This window comes from Vicia villosa, unplaced genomic scaffold (assembly GCF_029867415.1).
Source record: "Vicia villosa cultivar HV-30 ecotype Madison, WI unplaced genomic scaffold, Vvil1.0 ctg.001583F_1_1, whole genome shotgun sequence".
Taxonomy (NCBI): Eukaryota; Viridiplantae; Streptophyta; class Magnoliopsida; order Fabales; family Fabaceae; genus Vicia; species Vicia villosa.
The window spans coordinates 179029-191166 of NW_026705665.1; the positions used below are offsets into that span (position 1 = coordinate 179029).

Here is a 12138-nt window from a genome sequence, read left to right on the forward strand (position 1 = left end):
TTGAGTTTCAAGGAAGCGTTTGATGTCGTGGAACCACGGTTTATCATCGATGACTGCTTCAGTTGCAAACACATAGGCGGGCCTTTCAAGGCGCGTAATTCTGACTTTGGGCATATCATTCCAGTGACTGACTTTGAACATGGAAGATAGAGTAGCCAAGGCATCTGCCATTCGATTCTGATCTCGAGGTATATGATGCAATTCAACCTTGTTGAAGAAAGTCAACAGACGTCTTGCATAATCTCGGTAAGGAATCAAGCCAGGGTGATAAGTTTCCCATTTGTCTTTGATCTGGTTGATCACGAGGGCTGAATATCCATATATGTCGAGGATCTTGATCCTTAAGTCAATGGCTTCTTCGAGACCCATGATACAAGCTTCATATTCTGCGATGTTGTTGGTACAATCAAGTAAGAACGCCAAATACCTTTTCTTTGACCTGGCAAGTTAGAGAGTTTAAACAATTTAGTCCAAGACTCTTTAATTCCATACTCCTTCATTATCCAAACATCGTAATAAGAAATTATGCACAAACAATCCCTCAACACAACCAAATTCGACCTTGAATCAATCTCTCCATGTTCAGGAGGAAAAATCTTTTGATAAGACCCCTTACCTAAATCAAAGGAAAGAATAAAAATTGGAAGAGACGATTTATTATAGGCCAACCAATTAATTGTACCGCTGACATATGCTCCCGATTCATGAGGGCCGAATTTAGTAGAAAAAGGTAACTTTTGAAAGCTTCTCCAAGAATTGGTTCCCATATTATAAATCTTCATTTTAGTAGTGTCTTCAATGATATTGCATCTATAGGAGTCGTAGAGAACAACCACTTTCTAATTACCAGAAACATGATCATAGCCGAAGCCAAACTTTGCCGAACCAGCCACTTGTGGCTTTTCAAAAGGGGACAATTCCTTGAATTTTTGAATGGAAGGATTCCACAATACAACAAAAGTGTTATGAAAATCGGCGAGACAAAGGATCCCATCACAAGAGCCAACAATGTAATGTAAATAGTGTTCATAAGGACTATTAAATGGAAAACCAAGTTGAATGAAATTAGTAGTTAGGTCTGTGAAAAGGGATTGGAGTGGATAAGACCTTAAAACAAACCGGTCCAAGGGACCGTCGTAGCTTATTACGTGGAGGTTTAGCGTGGTTGACAGATTAAAGTGTTTTCGGGCAAATTTGTGATCGGTTATTAGAGAATTCCATGATTTGCAGACGCATCGAAATTGGAGAAGGAGTTTGACGGGTAGCCTAGAGAGTATTTCTGTTATGAGATCAAAAGGAAGAGTAGGAAGTGAATCCATGATGTTAGGGTTTGTTATATCTGACTGCTTGGTTGTTGAAAGTTTAAAGTGTTTTCTGGCGAATGATATTAGAGAATTCCAGAAGTAGGAGACACATTGGAATTGGAGAAGGTGCTTCATTGGAATGAGATCACAGTGAAGAGTGGGAAGTGAAACCTCTTCTGAATAGGTAATGTTAGGGTTTTTTCTCTCTATACGTGATGCCATCATAGTATCTGAGCGATAGGTTGGAATTAAGTTTAAGTCAAGCTATTTATATATTTCGGCTGGTTCGCAAATATTTATGAGTAACCTATGTAACCTCAAATCATTTACTTTTTTTTTTCTTTCATAAATTGATAACACTAAAGTTTTATTCAAATTTTATGTAACCGCCAAATTGATTTATTTAGATAAATATAAATAATATTTTTGTATCATTAATATATATATTTTTTCTATATTAAGTTAAGAGATTAATTAGAGTACACTGTCAGTGTAAAATAATTTTACACCATCATTCAATTAGAACGAAGCAATTTAACAAATGAGCTAATATGCTTCATTATAATTGAATGATGGTGTAAAGTTGTTTTTACAGTGATAGTGTATTCTAATTAATCTCTTGAGTTAATATGCTAAATTTGCTAACTAACTTATTTAGTATTAAATTTATTAATTTATATATTAATTAATTTTACTAATATTTGAGTTTATTATTGTAAATTATAATTAAATATAATAATATAAGATTCATGTAAAATATATGTTCGGCTCAGGAACAAGAATGATAGATTAATTCAAATGTTGGGCTCCTGTTGAGGTAGTGCAAGTCTTCAGTGTGATAATGTAGGAGTGGATCTGCAAGGTAAACACTTTAACTCTCGAGCTAGGGGTTAAGTCCACAAAAAGAAGTAAAGGGAAGTATGAAAAAAGTGGATACCTTAAACTTTACGTATGTTGACTTTTATAAGATGAATAATTTAATGGACTTTTATCGCTTTGGATTTAGTGCTTGGGCCTTTTCTACATTGGACTTATGGTCGGCCTAGAATAACTGCCCCGATGACTTGTCGTGCAGTGTTAAATGAGAAGTCTTTTGGAATTCAGGTCGGCCTTATGCTGTCGTGTAGACCGCAGAGGAAGGTAGAAAGTCTAGGAGTGGGTTATAGAAGAAGTGAATAGCAAGCACATTAAATGCAATTCCCATCATTTAGATATTTTTTCGATTTTTTTAAACAAGTGGCCCCACGATCGTAAGTTAGGGCGTGACCTTTCCATCTACGGTGCTCGAGTGTACACAAGTACTATTGTGTTCCCAAGGTAAGGTCTAATCGTTGTTCTTTGACTCCTTATTTTCTTTTAATCATGATCGTTGATTGTTTGGTCTGCTCTACTATATAAAGATGGACTGGCTTTCAAATGAACTTTTTGTTTCTATTGCTTCCTGAAGTTCATCTACTGGGGTGGAAAATCTAGACATCACGTGTTAAGCGCTAGGCTTAGGATCTATAGGGAGGGTGAATAGATCCCTTTTAAAAATTTACTTGCTTTTAGAAATTGTTTTCAAAGATGGCTTGCAGAAACGCTTCGGGATCGACTCACGTCTATTCTGAACCGCTACTGGAAGAATCAGATATGCGGCAAAACCTTTAATAAATGTGATAATTGCTAAATGTGAGAAGTAGCTTGAATCTATTGATTTTACAAAAATATTCATTTGAACAATTTAACACTCAAGCACCTACTTCTGATGAAATATATGTGATAAATTGACTTGGTCAATTTATCGAACCCTTGTTGTGCAATTGTTGTTATTCACAAACAATTTCACAAACAGTTAGCGTATAATTTGTTAGCAAGTTAATGTGATCTAAGTGTAGTTGATTGTGAAATCCAATTGCAATAGATAAATGCAATTCTCTACACAAAAACAACTTTGTATCACAATTTAACACTTAGAATTATTATCGAGTTAACAATTGTATACCAATATCAATAGAAAGTAATAGAGAAATAAGGAGAGAGGAACCCAAAGATTTGTTTAGGCAGTTCGGCGTTCGTCCTCGCTACGACTACGTCTGCCCCCAATTCCAAACGAGAATTGAGATAGTTTTTATTTCTTTGCAAAATGTTATTACAAGAGAAGTTAAAGCAATTAACAAATAAACTCAATTTTGGTGTCGATTCTTTATCTTCTCTCCCCTTGACCTTAAGCAAGATCAAGTCGCCCGAAATATCTCGAATCAATCCTTTGGTTACCGCTACTTCCTTTAACCGAACTTCACCGTTCTTCAACGATTTCACTCTGCTGAATTGCAACCACAAATTATTGTCACCCAAGAACTTTGATTGATCCCCCATCTACCGTTTCTCCCTTGACCGAACCCACCGTTCTTCAAAGCTTTCACCCGGATGAATCGAATCCAAAGCTTCTTGTCAAAAAACCCCCAAATCAATGTTATGTTGGAAGACAAAACCCCAATGGTTTTATTCAATGAATCCCCCAAAATTCTTCACTCAATCGAAATTTATAAATCCCTAACCTTAGACGTTATCACTCTCAATCTATGATCACTCAAGCAAAAGTGATTATGTGTATTTGATGAAATAGCAAGAGAAAGAATGAAGATGAGAAGCGGTTTTGTCTCTTTTTGGTTTCAAAGTGGTTAAGAAAAAGATGCATGAATCTATTTATATGTGTGAGAGAAAGGAGGTACAAACTGGAAAATTCGTGCACAAAAATGCTCAGAGTTGAGCGATAGGTCGACCTCTGGACTTTATGCGTCAACCTATACAAGGCAGTGAGGTCTGGTGTTAATTCAACACATCATGCATCGACCTGTAACTTCCATGCATCAATCTCTGGGTCGGTGCATGTGTGTGTACATTGCTGCATAGGTTAGTGCATGTGAGGCAGAATGTTTCAAATATTTTTCCACACAGCATGCGTCGACCTGTGATTTTTATGTATCGACCTCTGGGTCGGTGCATGTGTGTGTGCGTCGATGCATAGGTCAGTGCATGTGAGGCAGAATGTTTCAAATATTTTTCCACTCAGTGGAGGTCGATCTCCAAGAGCTATGCATCGACCTATGATATGCATACTTACCCAAAACCATGTTTTTGACTTGTGAAACTGATCCACATGCATATGAACAAGTTTAGAATGGTGATGGACACATTTTCATGCAATAGTGCATCTAAAGCTAAAAGGATACCGTCTAATACATTTTACTTCTAAAGACCTAGTTTTGACATCACTCAAAATAAACTACTTGAGATATGCACTCACATACTCCTCGTTTTTTATGATGGCAAAACATATCGAAGTGCCTGTCTTTAGGTAGCTCCCCACTAATATGTGCACCACATTAAACGCTTCGTCTCATTCGCACTTACTTCTCCCTCTTTGATAACATCAAAAAGAGTACAAGCACAAACGAATTATTAGAAGTATCAAGTATTATTTTCAAACACACAAATAAAATTCAAAAGAACTTGCAAAGGAAATAAACATTAACAGTCATTCACATAAAATGAGGTTAATGCAAGATAGTCAATAATTAATCGAAACATACTATTCAGAATAAGCACGACGTGCATAGTCAGAAATAGATTGTTCAAGGAAAAAATATATAAATACAATGTATATCTATCAAATACATCAAGAAATATCACATTTGATGAATATTTGACACAATAATACACATTGAGAAAAGATATCATATGGAGTCACTATAAGCATATTAATTGATTACATATTACAGAATCAATGAGATTTTTGGAAGTGAACAAACATATATCATCATCAAGCTTCAACATGTATCACATATTTGAGAAAAAAGACAATATATTAATTCAATAATAAAGAGATATTAGAGCCGAGAGTTAGAAACGATATTACCCCAAAATCTTGAATGTAGATATAACTCACATATGGTATTATAGCTTACACTTTTTCAACAAAGGTTAAGCAATATATATATATATATATATATATATATATATATGATGCAATTTACAATACAAATCAATATTATTATTTCGTCGTCAACTTATTTTCTTCTAAGAACTCATTTTCTATTGCTTACCCGGTGATCTCATGGATGTGGGATGGAAAACCCCACATCATAAAACTCAAGTAGGTTTCGAAAAGTCAAGATTGGTTTAACTCACCAAGTAAGGTAGTCATACGTGATTTTCAAAGCAATGTAAGGGAAAAAATCTAAGTGATAACGAGATAACCAAACTTATCTTGGCATGTGTTGATGTGTTTTTTGTAATGTACTAAAGGAATATCATCGTTGTTAATCAGATGATTTTCCTTGTTGTTTTCATGATTGTCATACTAATGCAACATGGCACGTGTATATCAAAAACACAATCCCCTTCAACTAAGGAAGAAAGGGATCACATGAATAAGATTCCATATGCATCATCAATAGGATCTATCATGTATGCCATGTTATGTACTCGACCAGATGTATCGTATGCTTTAAGTGCAACGAGTATGTACCAATCTGATCCCGGTGATGCTCATTGGGTAGCTTTCAAGAATATCCTTAAGTACTTGAGAAAGACTAAGGACTCATTCTTAGTATATGGAGGTCAGAAAGAGCTTTCCGTAATTGGATACATCGATGTTAGTTTCCTGACAGATAAGAATGACTTTAGATCGCAATATGGTTATGTGTTTTACTTAAATGGTGGCGATGTGAGCTGTAAAATTCAAAGCAAGATACAATTTCTGATTCTACAAACAAAACCGAGTACATTATTGCCTCAAATGCAGCAAAGGAAGTTGTTTGGATCAAGAAGTTCATTAGCGAACTTGGCATAGTCCCTAGCATTGCGGATCCCATTGATCTATATTGTGACAACAATGGTACTATCGCACGAGCTAAGGATCCTAGATCTCACCAATGATCCAAACACATATTCAGGCGCTATTACCTCATTCAAGATATAATAGATGGGGAGATGCGAAGATATGCAGAGTACCTACACTTGACAATGTTGCTGACCCACTAACAAAGCCTCTTGCGCAACAAAAGCACGATGGCCATACTAGATCTATGGGTATTAAGGGTATGCCTGATTGAATCTAGTGCTAAGGAGCCTAGATCTCACCAATGATCCAAACACATATTCAGGCGCTATTACCTCATTCAAGAGATAATACATGGGGAGATGCGAAGATATGCAGAGTACCTACACTTGAAAATGTTGCTGACCCACTAACAAAGCCTCTCGCGCAACAAAATCATGATGACCATACTAGATTTATGGGTATTAGGGGTATGCCTGATTGACTCTAGTGCTAAAGGGAGATGGTTGGTGTAAGCCCTAGAGGCCAATAATTTTGGTACTTGTATCAAATTATTTATTAATAATAAAAGGCATTTCTTTATTATGTTTGTTTTTCCAAAATAATAAAGTCCCTAGAATAGTAATTTTGTTTAATGAAATATTAAGTGCGACTTAATCTTAAGATCCCATTAAACATAAAGACACTATTCTTAAAGTATTCATAGTTGAGCTTTAGTGTGAACTGGGATAACATTAAAGCATCAAGACTATTATGAAGATAGACTGATGATCACATCTCATAGATCATGGATAAGGAGTTATCAAGTCTTGACATAAGTATAAATATTAGGAGTAATATTTATACTGGATTGACCCGTTATGAGAATACTACATAGAATGTTATGCAAAGTGTCATAATTTATTCTCATGGTGATAAGTGGTGTATACGACCCTTTGACCTGAAACCACTATGGACTCTAGATGTAGAGTCAAGTGCTTTATTGTTGATCAAACGTTATCTGTAACTGGAATTTTTCCATCCTGCCTAATTGGATAAATTTTTAAGGGCCCAATATTTAGCTGGAAAAGAGGCCATCATACACACAAATATAATCACATAAAGGTTTTTGTCAGATCACATGACATTTCCGTGACTTGGGTAGAAATGATGTGTTTCTAGATATCGCTCACTATTTATTATGTTAAATGTGTGATTTAATATAATTGCCAACATCGCGAAAACGTACAGGTCACACACATAAGGACAAGTTGATGAGAGACGGAGTAAATAAGGAACACCGTAAGGTATGGTGTACTTAAGTGAATTCGGAATGTGGTAAGGTACCACATGTTTAAGTGATATACAACTTAAATGAGCTTTTAGCTTGCATCCTTAATTTGGCTTTTATTTTGTAGCCCACACAAGTGGTTCTATAAGTAGAACCCTTGTGCTGAAGCATTTGACTTGATGAAAATTCGGTCTGAGAAATCCTAGACGTATTTTCTTCTCTCTGACTCAAAGCCTTCATTCGGATCAACTAGCACTGAGACTTAATGGATCTGTTCGTGTGGACTAAGTAGAGGCGTTGTTCTTCATCAACGCTCGTGATCATTCCTTTGATTTGGCATCAAAGGTTTCAATTTCCGTAAGAGGTAACCTTTTCTATCACTGATCATGCTCATACATAAGGATCACTAAAGGAAAATTTTAATTACTGCAGTGTTTTAGATCGCTAAAAATTCTAGCAACACACGATCAATGTCGTGTCGGACGTTATGACATCCACTTCAGAACAAATTATAAAATTTATGCAGAAAGTAAACAAAAACAATAAAGAATACAGATAATTGTTTACCCAGTTTGGTGTACAACAACACCTAATCTGGGGGCTACCAAGCCAGGGAGGAAATCCATTATAATCAGTATTAATGCAGAGCTAAACTCCCTCGTTTACAACTCTTCACTTAAGACCTACCCAATGCAATTTCAATCTAGTGCTAGACCTGAGTTCCTACTCACTCCCCCTCAATCACAGCAGTGATAAATAACATAAAATAATAGAGATCGAGTGAAGACACACTTCAAACAAATCTTGATCTTGCTTCAAAGCTTCAATCAAGAGACACAACACTCATGCTTAAAAGCATAGAGTGACAAAACAATTACAATTCAAAAACACCTTACTCCAATACAATCATCAACGTGATAATTGCTTGGATTACAAGTAAACACTAAGACACACATGAATACACAAAAAACACAATAATCTTCACCCCAAAAACTCTGCCTCTGAAAGTAGGATTAAAAGTCTTCTTATAGGCAGCACTTGGGCCTTGGGCCATCCAAACATAAATTAGGGTTAACTTAGTTAACCTAATTTCCACATCATCAGGGTGTACTTATATGCTATAGTACGAGATATTTTAGCGCAAATCATACATCACAAAATATATAGTTTCCTAAATTGTAGCCTGAGATAAATAGGGAAACATAACAACTAAAATATAACAGCTACTGTTGGCAGATACCGATGTCATGACATCGAGCATGACATCCAACAAAAACCTGTATTAGCTCAACCATACAATCCTGCACTATACTACACATAGTGTGTCATGACATTAGTTAAGACATCACATACATACAGGAATGTTTTACCACAAAATGCAGCCAATTTAAAAGCATCTACAAACTCCCCCTCTGGAATTTTTTGGCTAAAACAACCTGTCACCACATTATCAGAGAATCTTTGCAGCAAAAAAAACACACAACACACAACTAGTCAACCACACCTGCAGGAATAGCTAATACAACTACAACTACCATCAAGCAATCATTAAGTATACTACACTACCACATCATACAATCACACACACAAACCTATACTTCCTCATGCAGCAACACTACTAACTACAAAAATAAATTGTAGAAGTAGACCTCTATAATACAACTATTCGTTGTTGTCATGGGTGACATTACACTCACCTCTCCCCCTCTGAGCCAGAAATGTTGCCAAAGCAACCTTGTTATACAATTAAGTACATGCCAGAATTAAACCAAAAGATACTAAAAATATTACAATCCACAAAAAAAATCACCAGAAACAGCTGCTTCAGTCTTCAGACTCAGAGGTGCTGAGTTTAGCATCCGCAGAATCTTCATCAGTGTCATCATCTTGACCAACTTCTTTCTCAACTTCTCTCTCTGATTCACCTTCTTCTTCACCCTGTTCATCCTTATTAGCATCAGCAAACTCAGCTCCTTCATCCATCTCAAGGGAGCTGATCAATCTTTCAAGAGCCAGTTTTCTGGACTCTAGCTCCTTACATGTTTCCCTGAGCATTGCAATCACATCAGCTTTTCTTGTAGTTGTGTTGTCTTTGGATGTTCCAGTTGATGTTGCGACAATGTCAGGAACATGGGTTCCTTGAAATAGTTTGTAGTGAAATGAAATAGCACTTTCCCTTTTGCAGACATAATCATTTTCACTAAGGATATTAGGGTCCTGATTCACAATTATACCACATATGATAGATGGGAAGGCAATGGGACCCTTCACACTATAACTCCTTGCATGCTTCTTTGTCTGATCAAATATGTAAGTACCATAGTCAAACTTGGTCTTGGTTCCAACAACATATATAAACTTTCCCAACAGAGTAGCAACAATTGACTTGTGGTTTGTGGGCACCCAGTTAGCAGCTCCAATCTTGTGTAGCATTGCATATTTTATGCTGAGCTTGCTTGGAGAGAGTTTTCCTTTCAGGGGCCAGTCTTTCACCTGCTTAGTCGTGATAGCCTCACATATTTTGTTGTCAGTCACTTCCAGCTCAGGTCGAGCTTCATCAGATCTTCCAAGAAAATTGTTGATAATAGTGGAGGAGAAGGTAACACATTTTCCTCTTACATACACTTTTCTAAAATCCTTTGATTTTCTATCAGCGCAGTCTTCTGATAGATTCATAATGAACTCTTTAACCAGCATTTCATAACACGTAGGAAAATGAACAACTGTTTTCAATAGTCCAGCTTCATGAATCAGATACACGGTCTCTTTATTCTCCAGGACATTCTGAGCCAACTCCCTTCCCAAAGCTATCCTCTTAGGGTAAACATATTTCCACCTATTGACACTGGAAGGATAATGAAAGGAGATATTATCAATGGGTACCTCAGGAAGACTAGAAGCCAACTTGCTAGTTGTTGGTTTCTTCCTTAGTGGAATGTCTTGAGCATTAACATCAACATCAGAGTCAGAGTTAACTATAGCTTGAGCCTTCCTTTTCTTGGGAATAACTTTGCTCCAAGATTTGGTTGGACCAACAGAAACACTCTAAGATACAACTCTGCTCTTTATAGGACATGTAGAGGTACTTTTCTTCCTGATAGAGTCAGCAGAGGGACTTATAGGAGCAACCTTTCTCTTGGGAGAACTTTGTAAAGCAGCCTTAACTTTCCTCCTAGTCATGAGCCTTTTGGCAATGCTAGGGTTCACAACAACTACCAAATCCTTATCTGAGAATTCATCAAGGTCCACAACATGTGTACCTGTAGCTGTACCTATACCAACATCAGCACCAGTATTCCAAATGTCATTGACATCCTCTTTGACATCTTCATCATCATTGTCTTTGTGCACATCCTCATTAACAATGTGGACATCATCATCATTAGAGGACTTCCCTCTGATTTTTGTCTTAGTAACAACAACAGGTTCAGGAATTATAGTTTGCAGCGAAACAGATATCCCAGGGACTTGATGTTGTTCATTCAAGATATGAGTTACAATTTTAGCAATGGAATTATGAGCGTACCTTGATCCTTCCTTGTTTAAATCCTCGAGAGGAGTGGACGATGAAGAATTTGTGGCCTTGGCACGAACAGATTCCTTAGGTCTCCTTGCATTAGAGGTCCGAGGTTTCTTGATTGTGAGATCATTAGTGTTAACCATTATTAACAGAGTAATATCAAGAACTTGATTAGGGTTAACCGATTCAATTTTTGGAATGGCGTTAGGACCATCAGTGGAGGACATCTTCTTGGGAGAGGAGGAATCAGATTGTTGTGACATCTTGAAGTATTTTAGAAAAATTCTTGGGACACGATTGTGGAGAGTGAGAGAACAGTCCAAGAAAAAATTTAGGTTGTTGAAGACACTCGGGTAGAGAAACAGCCTTTTGGTGAGATGGAGAATTGGGAGGGAACTTGATATAGTAATCATTAGGGGATATTTCAAATATTGAATAATTAAAAAGCCCACAATATATTCCCCAAATAGAATTAATTACTATAATTCTTCATGGGGGCAAATACCTAACTTTCCCTTTAACTCTTCAACTTGATTTACATCTAAGCCCTTTGTGAAAATATCAGTAAAGTCTAGATCAGTGACCATATGATTTAATGTAAAATTTTTGTCCTCCACACAATCTTTGATGAAGAGATGTCTAATGATGTTACAGAACAATATTACGACATCCTTTTTGACATTATGCTTCGAAAAATTTGTTGTATCCACCTTAATTGAGACCATTCTAAGCCTTTAGTGTGAATCACACCAATCATTAGATTTCCAACCTCATTTGTGACAAGAAAAATCATGCTCTCCTTGCTTTATTGATTTCCCAAGTTGATTTGTGAAGCATTTGCTCTTACATTCCAGGAAATTGAAGCTTGGTCTATTGTCAGTGGCTCCTTTCTTAGATGAAATCCATGATCAATAGATAGCTCCCTTGGTACCATGTTCCATACAATACTTCCCTTGAACAGGTAGAATTCTTTTTTCATATCTCTAGTCCAAATGTCATTAAGGAGAACCATCATTGTCTTCTTTAGGTCAAGGTTGTGAATACTCCAGGTAGTTGCAGATGATTGACTTGATCTTCTGACAGCTTCTGGTAGTTGGTTCCTAACAGTAATTTCCTTATGGAAAGCATTTTGGATACTGAAAGATGAACCTTTACCAATTCCAGAGGCATCTTTTATCTCAATGCACACACTTCATTCTTCAGCATATTCTGATGTTAA

The 12138-nt window shown here is 36.5% G+C and overlaps 3 protein-coding genes across 3 annotated transcripts; 1 reads left to right on the plus strand and 2 right to left on the minus strand.

Annotated features, from left to right (window-relative positions):
• Positions 1–839: 839 nt before the first annotated feature.
• On the minus strand, positions 840–1526 carry LOC131635867 (F-box/kelch-repeat protein At3g23880-like). The gene has a single exon (XM_058906499.1). The coding sequence runs from the start codon at positions 1524–1526 to the stop codon at positions 840–842; it is 687 nt and encodes a 228-aa protein (XP_058762482.1).
• A 4126-nt stretch (positions 1527–5652) lies between these two features.
• LOC131635868 (secreted RxLR effector protein 161-like) lies at positions 5653–6141 on the plus strand. The gene has a single exon (XM_058906500.1). The coding sequence runs from the start codon at positions 5653–5655 to the stop codon at positions 6139–6141; it is 489 nt and encodes a 162-aa protein (XP_058762483.1).
• A 3082-nt stretch (positions 6142–9223) lies between these two features.
• Positions 9224–11182, minus strand: LOC131635869 (uncharacterized). Its single transcript, XM_058906501.1, has 2 exons — positions 10529–11182; positions 9224–10444 (listed from the first exon to the last, which is right to left on the minus strand). The coding sequence occupies exons 1-2, from the start codon at positions 11180–11182 to the stop codon at positions 9224–9226; spliced, it is 1875 nt and encodes a 624-aa protein (XP_058762484.1).
• Positions 11183–12138: the final 956 nt, after the last annotated feature.